The sequence below is a fragment of the Carcharhinus amblyrhynchos genome, unplaced genomic scaffold, assembly GCF_965287045.1.
Source record: "Carcharhinus amblyrhynchos unplaced genomic scaffold, sCarAmb.v2.hapA chromosome_1128, whole genome shotgun sequence".
NCBI lineage: Eukaryota > Metazoa > Chordata > Chondrichthyes > Carcharhiniformes > Carcharhinidae > Carcharhinus > Carcharhinus amblyrhynchos.
This window is the reverse complement of record NW_027650868.1, coordinates 1-24,243: the sequence shown is the minus strand read 5'-3', so window position 1 is coordinate 24,243 and position 24,243 is coordinate 1. Positions and strand designations below refer to the sequence as shown.

General features: G+C 48.4%; 1 protein-coding gene across 1 annotated transcript in view; it reads left to right on the top strand.

Annotated features, from left to right (window-relative positions):
* Positions 1-23,705, top strand: part of LOC145340543 (dynactin subunit 1-like) — a gene marked incomplete at both ends in the record, with an annotated part of 29,129 nt that extends 5,424 nt beyond the window's left edge. The window contains 5 exons of the mRNA XM_080185016.1: positions 14,394-14,456; positions 14,675-14,824; positions 15,036-15,197; positions 23,089-23,220; positions 23,577-23,705. Of these exons, the coding sequence (XP_080041142.1) occupies positions 14,394-14,456; positions 14,675-14,824; positions 15,036-15,197; positions 23,089-23,220; positions 23,577-23,705 (636 nt within the window). The remainder of the gene's footprint in view (positions 1-14,393; positions 14,457-14,674; positions 14,825-15,035; positions 15,198-23,088; positions 23,221-23,576) is intronic.
* Between the last annotated feature and the right edge of the window lie 538 nt (positions 23,706-24,243).

The following is a 24,243-nucleotide window of genomic DNA, read 5'->3' as shown; positions in this document are numbered from 1 at the left end:
GTGCTAGCTTTCTCCATCCGAGGAAAAAGGCGATCACTGTCCACCCTATCTAAACCACTAATCATCTTATATGTTTCAATAAGATCCCCTCTTAGCTGCCTTCTTTCTAATGAAAACAACCTCAACTCCCTCAGTCTCTCCTCATAGGATCTCCCCTCCATACCAGGCAACATCCTGGTAAACCTCCTCTGCACCCTCTCCAAAGCCTCCACATCCTTCCTGTAATGTGGGGACCAGAACTGCACACAGTACTCCAAGTGCGGCCGCACCAGAGTTTTGTACAGTTGCAACACGACACTGCGGCTCCTAAATTCAGTCCCCTTACCAATAAACGCCAAGACACCGTATGCTTTCCTAACAACCCTATCTACTTGATTCCCAACTTTCAGGGATCTATTTACACATACACCTAGATCCCTCTGTTCATCCACACTACATAAGAACATAAGAAATAGGAGTAGGCCATCTAGCCCTTCGAGCCTGCCCCGCCATTCAATAAGATCATGGCTGATCTGTCGCTGCTCAGTTCCACTTTCCCGCCCTCTCCCCATAACCCTTAATCCCCTCTCTTATCAAAAACCCATCAACCCGCGTCTGAAAAATATTTAGCGAGGCAACCTCCACCACTTCAACGGGCAGAGAATTCCAGAGATTCACCACCCTTTGAGTGAAGAAGTTCCTCCTCAACTCTGTTCTAAACCGCCCCCCTTTTATCTTGAGGCTGTGCCCCCTAGTCCTACTGTCTTTTTTGAGAGGGAAGAGTCTCTCCACCTCTATCCTATCCATCCCATTCATCATCTTATACGTCTCAATGAGATCTCCCCTCATTCTTCTAAACTCTAACGAGTACAAGCCTAGTTTATTCAGCCTCTCCTCAAAGCTCAACCCCCTCAACTCCGGTATCAGCCTAGTAAACCTCCTCTGCACTCCCTCCAAGGCCAAAATATCCTTGCGCAGGTGCGGCGCCCAAAACTGCACACAGTACTCCAGCTGCGGCCTCACCAATGCCCTACACAGCTGCAGCAAGACCTCCCTACTTTTATATTCAATCCCCCTCGCTATGAAGGCCAGCATCCCATTCGCCTTCCTGACCACCTGCTGTACCTGCAAGCTGGGTTTTTGCAACTCATGCACAAGGACCCCGAGGTCCCTCTGCACCGTTGCCTGCTGCAGTTTTTCGCCCCGTAAGTAATAGTCCTTCCTACCATTCTTCCTACCAAAGTGGACCACCTCACACTTGCCAACATTAAATTCCATTTGCCATTTCCTGGCCCATTCGCCCAGCCTATCTAGATCCTTCTGCAGACTCTCCTCACCCTCTGCACAATTTGCCGTTCCCCCAATCTTGGTGTCATCAGCAAATTTCGACACCCTACACTCGGTTCCCTCCTCCAGATCATCTATATAAATGGTAAATAGCTGAGGCCCCAGCACCGACCCCTGGGGCACCCCACTAGTCACCATCCGCCAATCCGAATAGCACCCATTGACCCCCACTCTCTGCCTCCTATTTGACAACCAATCCTCTATCCACGCTAACACCCTACCCCCAACTCCATGTCCCTCGACCTTCTGCAATAACCTCTTGTGAGGTACTTTGTCAATCGCCTTCTGAAAATCTAGAAAGACCACATCCACCGGCTCTCCTCTATCCACCGCCCTAGACACATCCTCATAGAACTCCAGTAAATTTGTCAGACACGACTTCCCTTTAATGAAACCGTGCTGCGTTTGCTCTATCAAGCAATTCCCTTCAAGATGCCTCGCAATTTCCTCCTTAATGACAGATTCTAACATTTTACCTACCACAGACGTTAAACTAACCGGCCTATAATTCCTCGCCTTTGTTAGCCCTATACTCTACATATCTGTTATTCCTGCCAAAGTGAATTACCTCACACTTTTCTGCATTAAACTCCATCCGCCACCTCTTGGCCCAGCTCTGCAACTTGTCCAAGTCTCCCTGTAAACTATGACACCCTTCCTCACTATCTACCACACCTCCGACTTTGGTGTCATCAGCAAATTTACTAATCCACCCAACTATACCCTCATCCAGATCATTTATAAAAATTACAAACAGCAGTGGCCCCAAAACAGATCCCTGAGGCACACCACTCGTTACTGAACTCCATGACGAATACTTTCCATCAACCACCACCCTCTGTCTTCTATCTGCTAGCCAATTCCTGATCCAATTAACTAAATCACCCTCAATCCCATACATCTGCATTTTCTGCAGAAGCCTTCCATGGTGAACCTTATCAAACCTTAGGACTTGATTAGCTGTAAAGACTCACATTCCAACCAATATTTTGTAAATTGAGTTTGTGTCTTTATATGCCCTGTTTGTGAACAGAACTCCCACTCATCTGATGAAGGAGCAGAGCTCCAAAAGCTCGTAGTTTGTGCTGCCAAATAACCCTGTTGGACTTTAACCTGGTGTTGTGAGACTTCTTCCTGTGTTTACCCCAGTCCAATGCCAGCTTCTCCATATCATGATCTCCTCTGTAGCCAGTGAGGATACTAAGATTTCTCTCAAGACCCCAGCAATTTCCTCCCTTGCCTCTTTCAGTATTCTGAACATAAGAACATAAGAAGTAGGAGCAGGAATAGGCCATCTCGCCCTTCGAGCCTTCCCCGCCATTCAATAAGATCATGGCTGATCTGAAGTGGATCAGTTCCACTTTCCCACTTTCTCCCCATAACCCTTAATTCCCTTGCCTACCAAAAACCTATCTACCCGTGACTTAAATATATTTAGCGAGGCAGCCTCCACCACTTCAACGGGCAGAGAATCGCAGAGATTCACCACCCTTTGAGTGAAGAAGTTCCTCCTCAACTCTGACCTGAACTGCCCCTCCCTTATCTTGAGGCTGTGCCCTCTAGTCCTGCTGTCCTTTCTGAGCTGGAAGAATCTCTCTACCTCTACCCTATCCATCCCCTTCATTATCTTATACGTCTCTATAAGATCCCCCCTCATCCTTCTAAACTCCAACGAGTAGAGACCCAGTCTATTCAATCTCTCTTCATAGTCCAACCCCCTCATCTCCGGTATCAGCCTAGTGAACCTCCTCTGCACTCCCTCCAAGGCCAAAATATCCTTGCGCAAGTGCAGTGACCAAAACTGCACACAGTACTCCAGCTGCGGCCTCACCAGTGCCGTGTACAGTTGCAGCAAGACCTCCCTGCTTTTATATTCTATCCCCCCCGCTATAAAGGCCAACATCCCATTCGCCTTCCTGACCACCTGCTGCACCTGCAAGCTGGGTTTTTGCGACTCATGCACAAGGACCCCCAGGTCCCTCTGCACCGTAGCCTGCTGCAGCTTTTCCCCCTTTAAATAATAATCCCTCCTACTATTATTCCTGCCAAAGTGGATAACCTCACACTTGCTAACATTGTACTCCATCTGCCAGGTCCTCGCCCACTCTGCAGACTTTCCACACCCTCCACGCAATTTGCTTTTCCACTCATCTTTGTGTCATCAGCAAATTTCGACACCCTACATTCAGCCCCCTCCTCCAGATCATCTATATAAATGGTGAATAGCTGAGGCCCCAGCACCGATCCCTGCGGCACTTCACTAGTTATCTTGTAGTCATCTTTGTATTCTGGGCTACATCCCATCAGGCCCTGGAGACTTGTCTACCTTGAACCCTATTTGCTCCAACTGCTATATCTGCCTGAATACATTCAATGTTTTGGCATCAACTACTTCCTGTGGTAATGAATGCCACAGGCTCACCACTCTCTGGGTGAAGAAATGTTTCCTCACCTCTGAAAACTAGTGGTTTGTGCTACCAAATAAACCTGTTGGACTGTAACCTGGTGTTTTGAGACTTCTTACTGTGTTTACCCCAGTCCAACACCAGCGTCTCCACATCATGACCTCCCCTGTAGCCAGTGAGGATACAGAGATTTCTCTCGAGGCCCCAGCAATTTCCTCTCTCAGTATTCTGGGGTATATCCCATCAGGCCCTGGAGACTTGTCTACCTTAATGTTTCTCAAGAACCCCAATACCACCTCCTTTTTGATCTCAACATGACTCAAACTATCTACACATCCTTTCCCAGACTCATCATCCACCAAATCCTTCTCTTTGGTGAATACTGACACAAAATACTCATTTAATACCTCACCCATTTCCTCTGACTCCACCCATAGATTCCCTCCCTTGCCCTTGAGTGGGCCAATCCCCACCCTGGCGACCTTTTCACTCGTTATCTGTGTGAGGAGTTGTGCGAGGGAGGTGAATGGAATGTGCTGGGGAGGTGGTCGGATCATTTAAGGGGCATCTAGATGAATACGTGATTTGGGTGGGAATGGGAAGTGATGAACCCTTAAGTTTAGTTAGGGCATCACGATTGGTGCAGGCTTGGAGGGCCAAAGGGCCTGTTCCTGTACTGTACTGTTATTTGTTCTGTCTCCCCCAGCACCATTGCAGTAACCTTTTTCTGGCACCTTCGTTAGATGCTTAATGGAAATCCAAACCAGCCTGTCTGTCACCTCCCTAAAAAAAATTCCAGTAAATATCTCAATTCGGCCATGAGCACCTACAGAATAAACACAGCCTCACAGCTGTTAAAAACTCAGCTCACGATGCCACTGGGAGTCAGCAGCCTGAGTTTGGGGAGGCCTGTGTTAAAATCACTTGCCTATTCTTTCTTCCCTTTCTGAGACCGTCCCATAATCTGGAGGGTTTTGGAAGATTACCAGCAATGCTTTTACTATCATAAGAACATAAGAAATAGGAGCAGGAGTAGGCCATCTGGCCCTTCGAGCCTGCCCCGCCATTCAATAAGATCATGGCTGATCTGTCGTGGCTCAGTTCCACATTCCCGCCCTCTCCCCATAACCCTTAATCCCCTCTCATCAAAAACCCATCAACCCGCTTCTTAAAAATATTTAGCGAGGCAGCCTCCACCACTTCAACGGGCAGAGAATTCCAGAGATTCACCACCCTTTGAGTGAAGAAGTTCCTCCTCAACTCCGTTCTAAACTGCGCCCCCTTTATCTTGAGGCTGTGCCCCCTAGTCCTACTGTCCTTTCTGAGCGGGAAGAGCCTCTCCACCTCTATCCTATCCATCCCATTCATCATCTTATACGTCTCAATGAGATCTCCCCTCATTCTTCTAAACTCCAACGAGTACAAGCCTAGTTCATTCAGCCTCTCCTCATAGCTCAACCCCCTCAACTCTGGAATCAGCCTAGTAAACCTCCTCTGCACTCCCTCCAAGGCCAAAATATCCTTGCGTAAGTACGGCGCCCAAAGCTGCACACAGTACTCCAGCTGGGCCTCACCAATGCCCTATACAGCCGCAGCAAGACCCCCCTACTTTTATATTCAATCCCCCTCGCTATGAAGGCCAGCATCCCATTCGCCTTCCTGACCACCTGCTGCACCTGCAAGCTGGGTTTTTGCGACTTGTGCACAAGGACCCCGAGGTCCCTCTGCACCGTCGCCTGCTGCAGTTTTTCTCCACGTAAGTAATAATCCTTCCTACCATTCTTCCTACCAAAGTGGACCACCTCGCACTTGCCAACATTAAATTCCATTTGCCAGTTCCTGGCCCATTCGCCCAGCCTATCTAGATCCTTCTGTAGACTCTCCACACCCTCCGCGCAATTTGCCGTTCCCCCAATCTTGGTGTCATCAGCAAATTTCGACACCCTACACTCGGTTCCCTCCTCCAGATCATCTATATAAATGGTAAATAGCTGAGGCCCCAGCACCGACCCCTGGGGCACTCCATTAGTCACCAACCGCCAATCCGAATAGCACCCATTGACCCCCCACTCTCTGCCTCCTATTTGACAACCAATCCTCTATCCACGCTAACACCCTACCCCCAACTCCATGTCCCTGACCTTCTGCAATAACGTCTTGTGAGGTACCTTGTCAAACACCTTCTGAAAATCAGGAAAGACCATAGAACATAGAACACTACAGCACAAACAGGCCCTTCGGCCCACAAGTTGCGCCGATCACATCATCACCTACCAACCTACAGACCTATCTATAACCCTCAATCTCATTAAACCCCATATACTCATCCAGAAGTCTTTTAAAAGACCCCAGCGAGTTCGCCTCCACCACCACTGACGGCAGCCGATTCCATTCACTCACCACCCTCTGAGTGAAAAACTTACCCCTAACATCACTTCTGAACCTCCCTCCCCGCACCTTAAATCTGTGTCCTCTCGTAGCGACCATTTCAACCCGGGGAAATAGCCTCTGAGAGTCCACCCTATCTATTCCTCTCAACATTTTGTAAACTTCTATCAGGTCGCCTCTCAACCTTCGTCTCTCCAGGGAAAAGAGTCCCAGCTCCCTCAACCTAACTTCATAAGGCATGCCTCCCAATCCAGGCAACATCCTTGTAAATCTCCTCTGTACCCTTTCAATAGCTTCTACATCTTTCCTATAGTGAGGCGACCAGAACTGCGCACAATACTCTAAATGAGGCCTGACAAGGGTCTTATAAAGTTGCAGCATTACCTCCCGACTCCTAAACTCAATCCCTCGATTAATGAAGGCCAGTACACCATACGCCTTCTTGACCACCTCCTCCACCTGCGAGGCCGATTTAAGAGTCCTGTGGACCCGGTCCCCAAGATCCTTCTGCTCCTCAACACTACTCAGACTTCTGCCCTTGATAGTGTACTCGTTCATCCCGTTGGTTCTGCCAAAATGGACGACTACACATTTATCCGCGTTGAAGTCCATCTGCCACTTCTCCGCCCAGTCCTGCATCCTATCTATGTCCTGCTGCAACTTTTGCCATCCTTCCAGATCATCCACAACACCACCGACCTTCGTGTCATCAGCGAACTTACTTACCCATCCCTCCACTTCCTCATCCAGGTCATTTATGAAAATGACAAACAACAAGGGTCCCAGAACAGATCCTTGAGGCACTCCGCTGGTGACTGACCTCCATTCAGAAAAAGCCCCATCCACAACCACTCTCTGCCTTCTGCAGGCAAGCCAGTTCTGGATCCACATGGCCAAAGGCCCTTGGATCCCATGCCCTTTCACCTTCTCAAGAAGTCTTGCATGGGGGACCTTATCAAACGCCTTGCTGAAGTCCATGTACACCACGTCCACTGCACTTCCTTCGTCAATGTGTTCAGTCACATTATCGAAGAACTCAACTAGGCTTGTAAGGCACGACCTGCCCTTGACAAATCCATGCTGACTATTCCTGATCATGTCAAACCTCTCCAAATGTTCGTAAATCTTGTCCCTCAGAAGCCTCTCCATCAGCTTACCAACCACTGAGGTCAGACTCACCGGTCGGTAATTTCCCGGGCTATCTCTGTTCCCTTTCTTGAAAATAGGAACTACATCCGCAATCCTCCAATCCTCTGGAACCTCTCCCGTCTCCATTGACGACGCAAAGATCATCGCCAGGGGCTCTGCAATCTCTTCCCTCGCCTCCCACAGTATCCTGGGGTACATCTCATCTGGTCCCGGTGACTTATCTACCTTGCTAGAATTCAAAAGTTCCAACACATCCTCCTCCTTAATATTCACGTACTCAATCCTTTCCATCTGCTGCAAATCCATAACAAAATCTCCCAGATCGGCTTCCACTGTGAATACCATATCCACCACCCTAGACACATCCTCATAGAACTCCAGTAAATTTGTCAGACACGACTTCCCTTTAACGAAACCGTGCTGCGTCTGCTCTATCAAGCAATTCCCCTCAAGATGCCTCGCTATTTCCTCCTTGATGACGGATTCTAACATTTTACCTACATCAGACGTTAAACTAACCGGCCTATAATTCCCTGCCTTTTGCCTGGCACCCTTCTTAAACAACGGCGTAACATTAGCCGTTTTCCAATCTTCCGGCACTTCCCCGACCTGAACATAAGAACATAAGAAATAGGAGCAGGAGTAGGCCATCTGGCCCTTCGAGCCTGCCCCGCCATTCAATAAGATCATGGCTGATCTGTCGTGGCTCAGTTCCACTTTCCCGCCCTCTCCCCATAACCCTTAATCCCCTCTCTTATCAAAAACCCATCAACCCGCTTCTTAAAAATATTTAGCGAGGCAGCCTCCACCACTTCAACGGGCAGAGAATTCCAGAGATTCACCACCCTTTGAGTGAAGAAGTTCCTCCTCAACTCCGTTCTGAACCGCCCCCCCTTTATCTTGAGGCTGTGCCCCCTAGTCCTACTGTCTTTTTTGAGCGGGAAGAGTCTTTCCACCTCTATCCTATCCATCCCATTCATCATCTTATACGTCTCAATGAGATCTCCCCTCATTCTTCTAAACTCTAACGAGTACAAGTGTGGGTCACCATGCCCAGGGGACTTGACAACTTTTAGTCTCATTAATTTTCCATTCTCTCTCCAGTTTGAAATTCATCCCTTCCATTTTCCTTGGATTCTCTACATTTGGAATGCTTTTTGTGCCATCTATTATGTGAAGAGAGTCACCAAATACTTGTTCAAAGTTTCTTCCATCTGTATATTATTAATTTCCCAGTCTCATCGCCTCAGAAAATGTTTACTCCAGCCATTAGATTGAGGGTCAGCCATGGGACAAGTTTAGAAAAAAATCTGAAAACAGACTGTAAGAATGCTGCATATTCCATTTCAGGCCAACATCTGGCCAATTCAACCTTGAGTTTTTTCAACAAAGGAACATCTTTCTGAGGTCAAGATTTCCAAAAGTTTACAACCCTCTGCATGAAAAGATAACGGAAGAACTAGGAGCAGGAGTTGGCCATCTGACCCCTCAAGCCATCTCTGATATTCAATAAGAACATAAGAAATAGCAGGAGTAGGCCATCTAGCCCTTCGAGCCTGCCCCGCCATTCAATAAGATCATGGCTGATCTGAAGTGGATCAGTTCCACTTTCCCACTTTCTCCCCATAACCCTTAATTCCCCTGTCTATCAGAAACCTATCTACCCGTGACTTAAATATATTTAGCGAGGCAGCCTCCACCACTTCAACGGGTAGAGAATTCTGGAGATTCACCACCCTTTGAGTGAAGAAGTTCCTCCTCAACTCCGATCTAAACTGCACCCCCCCTTATCTTGAGGCTGTGCCCTCGAGTCCTGCTATCCTTTCTAAGCGGGGAAGAATCTCTCTACCTCTACCCTATCCATCCCCTTCATTATGTTATACATCTCTAAGATCCCCCCTCAACCTTCTAAACGCCAACGAGTACAGACCCAGTCTATTTAGAACATAGAACATAGAACATTACAGCGCAGAACAGGCCCTTCGGCCCACGATGTTGCGCCGACCAGTTACAAAAACAATGACCCACTAGCCTATACCAATCCCTTTTCGTCCATAAACCTATCCAGAGATCTCTTAAACGCCCCCAAACTAGACGCATTTACAACTGCAGCAGGCAGGGCATTCCAATCCCTCACCACCCGCTGGGTAAAGAACCTACCCCTGACATCCGTCCTGTAGCTACCCCCCCTTAATTTAGTCTCTCTTCATAGTCCAACCTCCTCTGCACTCCCTCCAAGGCCAATATATCCTTCCCGCAAGTGAGGCGACCAAAACTGCACGCAGTACTCCAGCTGCGGCCTCACCAGTACCCTGTACAGTTGCAGCAAGACCTCCCTGCTTTTATATTCTATCCCCCTCGCTATAAATGATAGAACATAGCACGGCTGATCTTAATTCCTTTACTGTTCAGAAAAGGAATATCGTAGAACAGTACAGCGCAGTACAGGCCCTTCGGCCCTCAATGTTGTGCCGAGCTATGTCTGAACCCAAGATCAAGCTATCCCACTCCCTATCACTCTGGTGTGCTCCATGTGCCTATCCAATAACTGCTTGAAAGTTCCTAAAGTGTCCGACTCCACTATCACAGCAGACAGTGCATTCCACACCCCAACCACTCTCTGAGTAAAGCATCTACCTCGGACATCCCTCCTATATCTCCCAACATGAACATAGAACATTACAGCGCAGAACAGGCCCTTCGGCCCACGATGTTGCGCCGACCAGTTAAAAAAAACAATGACCCACTAACCTAAACCAATCCCTTTTCATCCATAAACCTATCCACGGATCTCTTAAACGCCCCCAAACTAGGCGCATTTACAACTGCAGCAGGCAGGGCATTCCAATCCCTCACCACCCTCTGGGTAAAGAACCTACCCCTGACATCCGTCCTGTAGCTACCCCCCCTTAATTTAAAGCCATGCCCCCTCGTGCTAGCTTTCTCCATCCGAGGAAAAAGGCTATCACTATCCACCCTATCTAAACCTCTAATCATCTTATATGTTTCAATAAGATCCCCTCTTAGCCGCCGCCTTTCCAGCGAAAACAACCCCAAATCCCTCAGTCTCTCCTCATAGTTATCCCTGCCTCAGTGTGAAATAACTGACCCCTGAGTCTCTGAGCCCGAATTACAAATTTGATGCTCAATCACCAACCCATCCATTACCTCAAAACATATCCACTCCCTCCACCACTGGTGAACAGTGGCAGCCGTGTATACCATCTACAAGATGCACTGCAGCAACTCACCAAGGCTCCTTAGACAGCACCTTCCAAAGCCACCACCACCATCATCTAGAAGAAGAACAGCAGAGACCTGGGAACACCATGGTCTGCAGGAAGCTTGGGGAATTATTCCCAGGAAGGCAACAGAGCAGGTGAATTTAAGGGTATTGAAGAAGGCGTAAGGGACACTTGTTTTTATCAGTTTGATCTAGAGTATAAAAACAAGTGGTTGGAGGTGTATACCGCATTGGTGAGGCCACAGCTGGAGTACCTGTCTGCAGTTCTGGTCACCTCACAGAAAAGGCCCACTGAGTCTGCAAAGATAATAACTACCACTAAAAACACACTAATCCCATTTTCCTGACAGTTAACACAGGCAGTGACAGGGTATTCGAGGTATTGGCGGGTTTAAAAGTGAACAGATATCCAGATCTGGGTAAATTGTGTCCCAGGCTGTTGTGGGGCAAGGGAAGAAATTGCGGGGGCTCTGATTCAAATGTTTAATCCCTCCCTGGTCACTGGAGAGGGGCCAGAGGACTGGAGAACAGCTAATGTGGTTTCCAGCGAACTCCAGACCAGTGAGTCTCACATCTGTGGTAGGGAAACTACTGGAGAAATGTCTGAAGGAGAGAATCTATCTCCACCTGGAGAGATAAAGTTTGATCTGGGAGAGTCTGCATGGCTTCATCAGAGGGAGGTCATACCTTATAAATCTGATTGAATTTTTTGAGGAGCTGACTAGGTGTGGAGATGAGGGTAGTGCAGTCGATGTAGTTTATCTGGATTTCAGCAAAGACTTCAGAGTCACAGAGGTTTACTGCATGGAAATAGGCCCTTTGGCCCAGCTTGCCCATGCTGTCCTTTTTTTAATCACTAAACTAATCCCAATTGCCCGCGTTTTGCCCGTATCCCTCTATACCCATCTTACCCATGTAACTGTCTAAACACTTTTTAAAAGACAAAGTTCCTCTACTGCTATCTCTGGCAGCTTGTTCCAGACACTCACCACCCCCTGTGTGAAAAAATTTGCCCCTCTAAACCCTTTTGTATCTCTCCCCTCTCACCTTAAACCTCTGCCCTCTAGTTTTAGACTCCCCGATCTTTGGGAAAAGATATTGACTATCTAGCTGATCTGTGCCCCTCATTATTTTATAGACCTCGATAAGGTCACCCCTCAGCCTCCTACACTCCAGAGAAAAAAATTCCCAGTCTATCCAGCCTCTCCTTATAAGTCAATTCCAATAAGAAGTCTCAGTCTCGGTAAGAAGTCTCACAACATGAGATTAAAATCCAACAGGTTTATTTAGAATCACAAGCTTTCAGAGCGCTGCTCCTTCATGAGGTGAGTCATATAATGGAACATAAACACAAGACATAGGAGCAGAATGAGGCCACTCGACCCATCGTGTCTGCTGCGCCATTCAATTATGGCTGATATTTTTCTTATCCCCATTCTCCTGCCTTTTCCCCACAACCTCTGACCCCCTTATTGATCAAGAACCTCTCTATCTCTGTCTTAAAGACACTCAATGACCCGGCCCTCCACAGGCTTCTGCGGCAAAGAGTTCCAATCACCTGATGAAGGGGCAGCGCTCTGAAAGCTTGCACTACCAAAGAAACCTGTTGTACATAGATCCCTGAAAGTTGGAAATCAAGTAGATAGGGTTGTTAGGAAGGCAACAGTGTCTTGGCGTTTATTGGTAGGGGGATTGAATTTAGGAGTCGCAGCGTCATGTTGCAACTGTACACAACTCTGGTGCGGCCGCACTTGGAGTACTGTGTGCAGTTCTGGTCCCCACATTACAGGAAGGATGTGGAGGCTTTGGAGAGGGTGCAGAGGAGGTTTACCAGGATGTTGCCTGGTATGGAGGGGAGATCCTATGAGGAGAGGCTGAGGGATTTGGGGTTGTTTTCACTGGAAAGAAGGCGGCTAAGAGGGGACCTTATTGAAACATATAAGATGATTAGAGGTTTAGATAGGGTGGATAGTGATAGCCTTTTTCCTCGGATGGAGAAAGCTAGCATGAGGGGGCATGGCTTTAAATTAAGGGGGGGTAGTTATAGGACGGATGTCAGGGGTAGGTTCTTTACCCAGAGGGTGGTGAGGGATTGGAATGCCCTGCCTGCTGCAGTTGTAAATGCGCCTAGTTTGGGGGTGTTTAAGAGATCCGTGGATAGGTTTATGGATGGAAAGGGATTGGTTTAGGTTAGTGGGTCATTGTTTTTTAACTGGTCGGCGCAACATCGTGGGCTGAAGGGCCTGTTCTGCGCTGTAATGTTCTATGTTCTATGTACTTGAATTTGGTATTGTGAGACTTCTTACTGTGTCCATCCCAGTATATTTCGAACAAGATAGTATCGGGAATAGGACTAAATCAGGCATGGATCAGGAATGGGTTTGGATCAGGATTGGGATTAGATCGGGCATGGATTGGACCGAGCATGGGATTAGATCAGGAATGAATCGGGAATGGGATTGGATTCGATTGAGTTGGGAATAAAGAACAAAGAAAATTCCAGCACAGGAACAGGCCCTTCGGCCCCTCCAATCCTGCACCGACCATGCTGCCCCCGACTGAACTAAAACCCCCTCTCCTTCCAGGGACCGTATCCCTCTATTCCCATCCTATTCATGGATTTGTCCAGACGCCCCTTAAAAGTCACTACCGTATCCGCTTCCACTCCCTCCCCCGGCAGAGAGTTCCAGGCACCCACCACCCTCTGTGTAAAAAATCTGCCTCGTACATCTCCTTTAAACCTTGCCCCTCGCACCTTAAACCTGTGCCCCCAGTAATTGACTCTTCCACCCTGGGAAAAAGCTTCTGACTATCCACTCTGTCCATGCCTCTGATAATCTTGTAGATTTCTATCAGGTTTCCCCTCAACCTCCATCGTTCCAGTGAGAACAAACCAAGTTTCTCCAACCTCTCCGCATAGCTAATGCCCTCCATACCAGGCAACATCCTGGTAAACCTTTTCTGTACCCTCTCCGAAGCCTCCACATCCTTCTGGTAGTGTGGTGACCAGAATTGAACATTATGTTCCAAGTGCAGCCTCACTAAGGTTCTATAAAGCTGCAATGTGACTTGCCAATTTTTAAACTCAGTGCCCCGGCCGATGAAGGCAAGCATGCCGTGTGCCTTCTTGACTACCTTCTCCACCTGCATTGCCACTTTCAGTGACCTGTGTACCTGTACACCCAGATCCCTCTGCCTATCAATACTCTTAAGGGTTCTGCCATTTACTGTATATTTCCTATCTGTATTAGACCTTCCAAAATACATTACCTCACATTTGTCCAGATTAAACTCCATCTGCTACCTCTCTGTCCAGGTCTCCAACTGATTTACATCCTGCTGTATCCTCTGACAATTCTCTTCATTATCCTGCAACTCCACTAATTTTTGTGTCATCTGCGACCTGACTTATCAAACCCGTTACATTTTCCTCCAAATCATTTATATATATTACACAGTAAAGGTCCCAGCACTGATCCCTGAGGAACACCATTTGTCACAGCCCTCCATTCAGAAACACACCCTTCCACTGCTACCCTCTGTCTCTGTGACTGAGCCAGTTTTGTATCCACCTTGCCAGCTCACCTCTAATCCCGATCGACTTCACCTTCTGCACAGTCTGTCATGAGGGACCTTGTCAAAGGCCTTACTGAAGTTCACGTAGACAACATCCACTGCCCTACCCTCATCAATCATCTTCATCACTTGCTCGGAAATCTCGAATAGGAGTGAGTTGGGAAAGGGGTTGAGCATATGATTGGATTGGAATAGATTTGGACCAGGAATGGGATTCAACTGGGATTTGATCAGGAAGGGGGTGGGAAAAGTGTGCAAAGTTGCTCTGCTTTGTGAGGCTTCACTGAGTAGTGTTGATGTTGTAGTTTACACAGAGTGCCCTGGACTGCATGGCAGTGGAGGTTGGACGACTGAGATCCCTTCTGCAGGTGAGTGTCCATCTGCTCAGCACCGCCCCTTAATTCCCCCCCCCCCCCCCCCCCGGCTTTGCCCCCTAGTCCCCCCCGCTTTGCCCCCTAACCCCCCCCTTTGCCCCGTAACTGCCCCCACTTTTCCCCCAACCCCCCCCTCGCTTTGCCCCGGCTCTGTCTCCCCCCCACCCCCCGCAGTCTGTTTGCTCTGACTCTGGCTCGGTTTCTCTCCCCAGGCTGGAAGTGAAGCTGCTGACATTGCTATTCTTCTGAAGGATTTGAGTACCTCGTGCAGTGATATCCGACAGTTCTGTAAGAAGGTTCGAAGACGAATGCCTGGCACTGATGCTCCTGGAATTCCAGCCGCGTTATCCTTCGGATCCCAGGCAAATATCCTCCCTCTCTTGTTTGGAGTGTGATGTTAGTTAATATTAGACACACACAGAAAGCAGACACACCCATTCTCAGTTTGCTTGGGACAGTTTGGATTGTGTAGTTCAGAGGAAAGAATGTTCCTGGATGGAGTGGGATGTGAAGATACTGGGAATACTGTGAGCTGTGTGTGATGTCCAGGTTAACGTGTAGTTTGTGTTGTAGGTATCAGACACGCTGCTGGATTGCCGAAAACACCTGAGCCGTGTTGTGGCTGTGCTGCAGGAAATGGCAGCTGCAGGTATCCAGGTCATTTCCCCCCTCCCAGAAAACGAAGGTCTGCTGCCTCGCAAACTGGAAGACATTGCCTTCAAAGCCACAGAACAGGTGAGTGCATTCAGGCTGTTGGTGTTTTGAAGATCTGACACTGGAGGCAGAGTTGGGTTATAGATAAATGAAGCTTTATTCATGGTGTGTGGTCTCTCTGTGACTGTTTCTCTCTCTGCTCCCGCCACCCCCGGCCAAGTCTATTGGAGCAGAGCTCCAGTGAGCTAATAAATATAACACAGAGCAGTAATAATTCCACTGTCTCAGGGTCACCGTTACTGAAAACACTTCTGATTATTGTTTTAAATTGAATTAAATTGCGTGGCTGTCATGGTAAAACTGGAAGCCGTTTCTCTGGTGAATCTTCCCATTCAATGATGTTACCTCTATTCCTTCATCTCCCCCTAAATCTAACCTCAGACACCCCACAACCCAAATCCACATCTGTTTCCCAATGCATCCTAGTATGGACTCCTGCTCTGCCCAACACCACAAGGAACTACAAAAGGTTGTGAACAACGCTCAGTCCATCACTCAAACCAGCCTCCCATCCATTGACTCTGTCTACAGTTCCCACTGCCTCGGAAAAGCAGTCGGTATAATTAAGGACCCCCCCGACCCCGGACATTCTCTCCTCCACCTTCGGTGAATGGAACCTTAGGTACTGTTCCCTTCCTGTTGGCGAACACTTCAGCGGTCACGGGCATTTGGCCTCTAATCTTCGGGTAAGCATTCTCCAAGGCGGCCTTCAAAACACACGACAGCGCAGAGTCGCTGAGTGGAGACGAATAGCCAAGTTCTGCACACACGACGACGGCCTCAACCGGGATCTTGGATTCATTTCACACTATCTGTAACCCCCGTGACTTGCCTGGACTTGCAAAATCTCACTAACTGTCCTGTCTGGAGACAATACACATCTCTTTAACCTGTGCTTAACCCTCTCCCCACTCACATTGTCTGTACCTTTAAGACTTGATTAGCTGTAAAGACTCGCATTCTAATCAGTATTCTGTAAACTGAGTGTCTTCATATGCCCTGTTTGTGATCAGAACCCCCCACTCACCTGATGAAGGAGCAGTGCTCTGAAAGCTAGCGGCGTTTACTATTGAATAAACCTGTTGGACTTTAACCTGGTGTTGTGAGACTTCTTACTGTGTAGATTCTTTACTCAGAGAGTGGTTGGGGTGTGGAATGCACTGCCTGCTGTGATAGTGGAGTTGGACACTTTAGGAACTTTCAAGCGGTTATTGGATAGGCACATGGAGCACACCAGAGCGATAGGGAGTGAGATAGCTTGATCTTGGGCTCGGCACAACATCGAGGGCCGAAGGGCCTTTACTGCGCTGTACTGTTCTATGAACGTGGAGAGAGGATTGGTTAACTAACAGAAAGCAAAGAGTAGGGGTAAATAGGTGTTTTTCTGCTTGGTGATCAGTGACTAGTGGTGTGCCTCAGGGATCAATGTTGGGACCTCAATTGTTTACGATTTAGATTGATAATTTGGAGTGAGGGACCGAGTGTGAGGTGGTCCACTTTGGTAGGAAGGACTATTACTTACGTGGCGAAAAACTGCAGCAGGCGACGGTGCAGAGGGACCTCGGGGTCCTTGTGCATGAGTCGCAAAAACCCAGCTTGCAGGTGCAGCAGGTGGTCAGGAAGGCGAATGGGATGCTGGCCTTCATAGCGAGGGGGATTGAATATAAAAGTAGGGAGGTCTTGCTGCAGCTGTATAGGGCTTTGGTGAGGCCGCAGCTGGAGTACTGTGTGCAGTTTTGGGCGCCGCACCTGCGCAAGGATATTTTGGCCCTGGAGGGAGTGCAGAGGAGGTTTACTAGACTGATACCGGAGTTGAGGGGATTGAGCTATGAGGAGAGGCTGAATAAACTAGGCTTGTACTCGTTAGAGTTTAGAAGAATGAGGGGAGATCTCATTGAGACGTATAAGATGATGAATGGGATGGATAGGATAGAGGTGGAGAGACTCTTCCCGCTCAAAAAAGACAGTAGGACTAGGGGGCACAGCCTCAAGATAAAGGGGAGGTGGTTTAGAACGGAGTTGAGGAGGAACTTCTTCACTCAAAGGGTGGTGAATCTCTGGAATTCTCTGCCCGTTGAAGTGGTGGAGGCTGCCTCGCTAAATATTTTTAAGAAGCGGGTTGATGGGTTCTTGATAAGAGAGGGGATTAAGGGTTATGGGGAGAGGGCGGGAAAGTGGAACTGAGCCACAACAGATCAGCCATGATCTTATTGAATGGCGGGGCAGGCTTGAAGGGCTAGATGGCCTACTCCTGCTCCTATTTCTTATGTTCTTATGTAAGTGTAGTGTGCCAAAATTCACAGATGACACTAAGATGGGTGGCAAAGCAAAGTGTGCAGAGGATGCTGAAAGTCTGCAAAGGGATATAGATAGTCTCAGTGAGTGGGTGAGGGTCTGGCAGATGGAGTACAATGTTGGTAAATGTGAGGTCATCCATTTTGTTACAACAGCAAAATGGACTATTATTTAAATAGTAAAAGATTGCAGCAAGCTGCTGTGCAGAGGGACCTGGGTGTCCTTGTGCAGGAATCACAAGGAGTTGGTTTGCAGATACAGCAGGTAATGAAGAAGGTAAATGGTATTTTATCCTTCATTGCAAGAGGGATGGAGTTTAAAAACAGCGAGGTTATGTTGCAGCTGTATAAGGTGCTGGTGAGGCCACACCTGGAGTTACTGTGTACAGTTTTGGTCTCCTTACCTGAGAAAGGATATACTGGCACTGGAGGGGGTGCAGAGGAGATTCACTAGGTTGATTCTGCAGTTGAGAGGGTTGGATTATGAGGAGAGACTGAGTAGACTGGGGATATACTCATTGGAATTCAGAAGAATGAGGGGAAATCTTATAGAAATATATAAGATTATGAAGGGAATCGATAAGATAGAAGCAGGGAAGTTGTTTCCACTGGTGGGTGAAACTAGAACTAGGGGGGATAGCCTCAAAATAAGGGGAAGCAGATTTCGGACTGAGTTGAGGTGGAACTTCTTCACACAAAGAAGAAATAGCGAGGCACCTAGAAAAGAATGGTTTGATCGAGCAGACGCAGCACGGATTCGTCAAGGGGAAGTCGTGTTTGACAAATTTATGGGATTTCTATGAGGATGTGACTGGTGCGGTAGACAGAGGGGAACCGATGGATGTGGTGTTCTTGGATTTCCAAAAGGAGCTTAATAAGGTGCCGCACAAAAGGTTGCTACAGAAGGTTAGGGGGCATGGAGTTGGGGGTAAGGTGTTAGCGTGGATAGAGGATTGGTTGTCTAATAGGAGGCAGAGAGGTGGTATCAATGGGTGCTATTCTGGGTAGCAGTTGGTGACTAGTGGAGTGCCGCAGGGATCGGTGCTGGGGCCTCAGCTATTTACCATTTATATAGATGATTTGGAGGAGGGGGCTGAGTGTAGGGTGACGAAATTTGCTGATGATACGAAGATGAGTGGAAAAGCAAATTGCGTGGAGGGTGTGGAAAGTCTGCAGAGGGATCTGGGTAGGCTGAGCGAGTGGGCGAGGACCTGGCAGATGGAGTACAATGTTAGCAAGTGTGAGGTTATCCACTTTGGCAGGAATAATAGTAGGAGGGATTATTATTTAAAGGGCGAAAAGCTGCAGCGTGCTACGGTGCAGAGGGACCTGGGGGTCCTTGTGCACGAGTCGCAAAAACCCAGTCTGCAGGTGCAGCAGGTGGTCAAGAAGGTGAATGGGATGCTGGCCTTCATAGCGAGGGGGATAGAATATAAAAGCAGGGAGGTCTTGCTGCGGCTGTACAGGGTACTGGTGAGGCCGCAGCTGGAGTACTGTGTGCAGTTTTGGTCGCCGCACTTGCGCAAGGATATTTTGGCCTTGGAGGGAGTGCAGAGGAGGTTCACGAGGCTGATACCGGAGATGAGGGGGTTGGACTATGAAGAGAGACTAAATAAACTGGGTCTGTACTCGTTGGAGTTCAGAAGGATGAGGGGGATCTTATAGAGACATATAAGATAATGAAGGGGATGGATAGGGTAGAGGTAGAGAGATTCTTCCCGCTTAGAAAGGACAGCAGGACTAGAGGGCACAGCCTCAAGATAGCGGGGGGGGAGGAGCAGTTTAGATTGGAGTTGAGGAGGAACTTCTTCACTCAAAGGGTGGTGAATCTCTGGAATTCTCTGCCCGTTGAAGTGGTGGAGGCTGCCTCGCTGAATATATTTAAGTCACAGGTAGATAGGTTTTTGATAGACAGGGGAATTAAGGGTTATGGGGAGAAAGCGGGAAAGTGGAACTGATCCACTTCAGATCAGCCATGATCTTATGGAATGGCGGGGCAGGCTCGAAGGGCTAGATGGCCGACTCCTGCTCCTCGTTATTTTCTTATGCTCTTGTTATAAAGCTGCAACATGACTTGCCAATTTTTAAACTCAGTGCCCCAGCCGATGAAGGCAAGCATGCCGTGTGCCTTCTTGATTACCTTCTCCACCTGCATTGCCACTTTGTGACCTGTGTACCTGTACACCCAGATCCCTCTGCCTATCAATACTCTTAAGGGTTCTACCATTCACTGTATATTTCCTATCTGTATTAGACCTTCCAAAATACATTACCTCACATTTGTCCAGATTAAACTCCATCTGCCATCTCTCCGTCCAAGTCTCCAACTGATCTATATCCTGCTGTATCCTCTGATGGTCCTCATCGCTATCCACAAATCCACCAGCCTTTTGTTGTCCGCAAACTTACTAATCAAACCAGTTACATTTTCCTCCAAATCATTTATATATATATATATATTACAAACAGCAAAGATTCCAACATTGAAGTCTACAAGATTATCAGAGGCATGGACAGAGTGGATAGTCAGAAGCTTTTTCCCAGGGTGGAAGAGTCAATTACTGGGGGCACAGGTTTAAGGTGCGAGGGGCAAGGTTTAAAGGAGATGTACGAGGCAGATTTTTTACACAGAGGGTGGTGGGTGCCTGGAACTCGCTGCCGGGGGCGGGAGTGGCAGCGGATACGGTAGTGAGTTTTAAGGGGCATCTTGACAAATCCATGAATAGGATGGGAACAGAGGGATATGATCCCCGGAAGGGTAGGGGGTTTTCGTTCAGTCGGGCAGCATGGTCGGTGCAGGCTTAAGAACATAAGAAATAGGAGCAGGAGTAGGCCACCTGGCCCTTCGAGCCTGCCCCACCATTCAATAAGATCATGGCTGATCTGAAGTGGATCACTTCCACTTTCCCGCTTTCTCCCCATAACCCTTAATCCCCTTGTCTATCAAAAACCTATCTACCTGCGTCTTAAATATATTTAGCGAGGCAGCCTCCACCACTTCAACAGGCAGAGAATTCCAGAGATTCACCACCCTTTGAGTGAAGAAGTTCCCCCTCAACTCTGTTCTAAACCGCCCCCCCCTTATCTTGAGGCTGTGCTCTCTAGTCCTGCTGTCCTTTCTGAGTGGGAAGAATCTCTCTACCTCTACCCTATCCATCCCATTCATCATCTTATACGTCTCAATAAGATCCCCCCTCATCCTTCTAAACTCTAATGAGTACAGACCCAGTCTATTCAGCCTCTCTTCATAGCTCAAACCCCTCAACTCTGGTATCAGCCTAGTAAACCTCCTCTGCACTCCCTCCAAGGCCAAAATATCCTTGCGCAAGTGCGGCGACCAAAACTGCACACAGTACTCCAGCTGCGGCCTCACCAGTGCCCTGTACAGTTGCAGCAAGACCTCCCTACTTTTATATTCAATCCCCCTCGCTATGAAGGCCAGCATCCCATTCGCCTTCCTGACCACCTGCTGCACCTGCAGGCTGGGTTTTTGCGACTCATGCACAAGGACCCCCAGGTCCCTCTGCACCGTCGCATGCTGCAGCTTTTCACCCTGTAAGTAGTAGTCCTTCCTACTATTATTCCTACCAAAGTGGATAACCTCACACTTGCCAACATTGTATTCCATCTGCCAGGTCCTCGCCCATTCGCCCAGCCTATCCAGATCCCTCTGCAGACTTTCCACACCCTCCACACAATTTGCTTTTCCACTTATCTTTGTGTCATCAGCAAATTTCGACACCTTACACTCGGTTCCCTCCTCCAGATCATCTATATAAATGGTAAATAGCTGAGGCCCCAGCACCGACCCCTGGGGCACTCCACTAGTCACCAACCGCCAATCCGAATAGCACCCATTGACCCCCACTCTCTGCCTCCTATTTGACAGCCAATCCCCTATCCACGCTAACACCCTACCCCCAACTCCTTCTGTAATAACCTCTTGTGCGGCACCTTATCAAAGGCCTTCTGAAAATCAAGAAAGACCACATCCACCGGCTCTCCTCTATCCACCGCCCTAGACACATCCTCATAGAACTCCAATAAATTCGCCAGACACGACTTCCCCTTAATGAAACCGTGCTGCGTCTGCTCTATCAAACAATTCTCCTCAAGATGCCTCGGTATTTTCTCTTTGATGACGGATTCAAGCATTTTTCCTACAACAGATGTTAAACTAACCGGCCTATAATTCCCTGCGGCTTGGAGGGGCCGAAGGGCCTATTCCTGGGCTGTAATTTTCTTTGTTCTTTGATCCCTGAGGAATGTCACTTCCAGGACAGCCTGTCCCTTCGTCAGGTGGCTGGGAGTTCTGATCACAAACAGGGCACAAAGACACAAATTCAATTTACATGCATAATGATTGGAATGTGAGTCTTTACAGCTGATCAATTCTTAATCACTTCTGTGACTGAGCCAGTTTTGTATCCACCTTGCCAGATCACCTCTGATCCCGATCGACTTCACCTTCTGCACCAGTCTGTCATGAGGGACCTTGTCAAAGGCCTTACTGAAGTCCATGTAGACAACATCCACTGCCCTACCCTCATCAATCATCTTCATCACTTCCTCAAAAAACTCAATCAAGTTAGTGAGACGCGACCTCCCCTTCACAAAACCATGTTGCCTCTCACTAATACGCCCACTTATTTCCAAGTGGGAATAAATCCTGTCTTGAAGAATTCTCTCCAATAATTTCCCTATCACTGATGTAAGGCTCACCAGCCTGTAATTACCTGGATTATTCTTGCTACCCTTCTTAAACAAAGGAATAACATTGGCTATTCTCCAATCCTCTGGGACCTCACCTGTAGCCAGTGAGGATACAGAGATTTCTCTCAAGGCCCCAGCAATTTCCTCTCTCAGTATTCTGGGGTATATCCCATCAGGCCCTGGAGACTTGTCAACCTTAATGTTTCTCAAGAACCCCAATACCACCTCCTTTTTGATCTCAACATGACTCAAACTATCTACACATCCTTTCCCAGACCCATCATCCACCAAATCCTTCTCTTTGGTGAATACTGACACAAAATACTCATTTAATACCTCACCCATTTCCTCTGGCTCCACCCATAGATTCCCTCCCTTGCCCTTGAGTGGGCCAATCCCCACCCTGGCTGCCCTCTTACTCTTTATATTTGTATAAAAGCCTTGGGATTTTCCTTAATCCTGCTGCCAATGCTTTTCCATGGCCCCTTTTCACCCTCCTTACTCCTTGTTTAAGTTTCTTTCTATTTTCCTTGTATTTCACACTTGCTTCCTGTGTTCCCAGCCTCTTAGCTTTGACAAGTGCTTCCTTTTTCTCTTTGACTGTTGTCAGAATCACAGGAAGTTTACAGTGCAGGTGAGGCCATTGAGCCCATCCTGTCAGCACCAGCTGTCTGAATGATCAGTTCACCTTCTCTCACTTTGTCCCTTTTTGGAGAGCCGGCTCGTTCCATTTGGAGTGATTCAGTTGACGGCGGAAGTGTCTGTATGGAAGATCAGTGCATGAGTTCATAACAACAGTGTAACTGAATCCCTCAGTGTTTGGGGAATGTGTAGAGTGGCAGCTTTACTCTGTATCTGACTGTTTGCCATTCGATGCAGTTGAATATTGACGGATTGGTTTCCAGGTGTATGGAGCACAGGCTGCAAGTCCGTATGAATGTCTTCGTCAATCATGTACTGTCATCATAGTCACCATGAATAAGATGGCTACAGCAATGCAGGAGGGAGAGTATGATTCAGAGAAAGCGGTTATTAAGGTAAGAACACAACAGACAGCTTCTCCCCATGTTTCTACTTCACTCGGTGAGAGGCAGTGAGGGTGAGACATGGAGGTTTTATTAACTCACCCTCTAGCTGCCCCCCCTTCACCTCCCAGCTCATCATCGCCCTCCCACCAGCCCTGTCCCTGTCCCACCTCGCCCCCGCCTGTGCCCCCCGGTGCCCCGCCTCGCCCTGGCGCCCCCGCCCTTGCCCTACCTCCTCGCCCCGGTGCCCCCACACCCCCACCCTCGCCCCCTTGCCCTGCACCCCCGCCCTGCAGTTGTAATGAGCTTCCAGGTGTTTGCGTGATGAAGGGTGTTTTACAGTCTGACCTTTAACCGTTGTGTTCTAGCTGCCTCCTCCAGTTGAGTTACGGGCTGCTGCTCTCCGAGCTGAGATCACAGATGCTGAGGGTCTGGGTCTAAAACTGGAGGATCGTGAAACTGTCATTAAGGAGCTGAAGAAATCGCTAAAGATTAAGGTGAGGTGTGAGGGACAGACCCCCCTACCGCACTGAGGTGTGAGGGACAGAGCCCCCTACCACACTGAGGTGTGAGGGACAAGGACCCCTACCACACTGAGGTGTGAGGGACAGGGACCCCTACCGCACTGAGGTGTGAGGGACAGGGACCCCTACCGCACTGAGGTGTGAGGGACAGGGACCCCTACCGCACTGAGGTGTGAGGGACAGGGACCCCTACCGCACTGAGGTGTGAGGGACAGGGACCCCTACCGCACTGAGGTGTGAGGGACAGGGACCCCTACCGCACTGAGGTGTGAGGGACAGGGACCCCTACCGCACTGAGGTGTGAGGGACAGGGACCCCTACCGCACTGAGGGGCTAACATGGAGTGACACACAGTGCAGTGTGTATGGGAAGGGTTGGGCTGTTATACAGTGTTGCTGCTGGATTACTTTAAGAATGGGTCAGATGAATTGATGGTGATATCAAGAGGGTATTTCACAGACAGGCTGGGGTTTCACTTTGTACAGATATCTTACAGTTCATCTATTGTTAG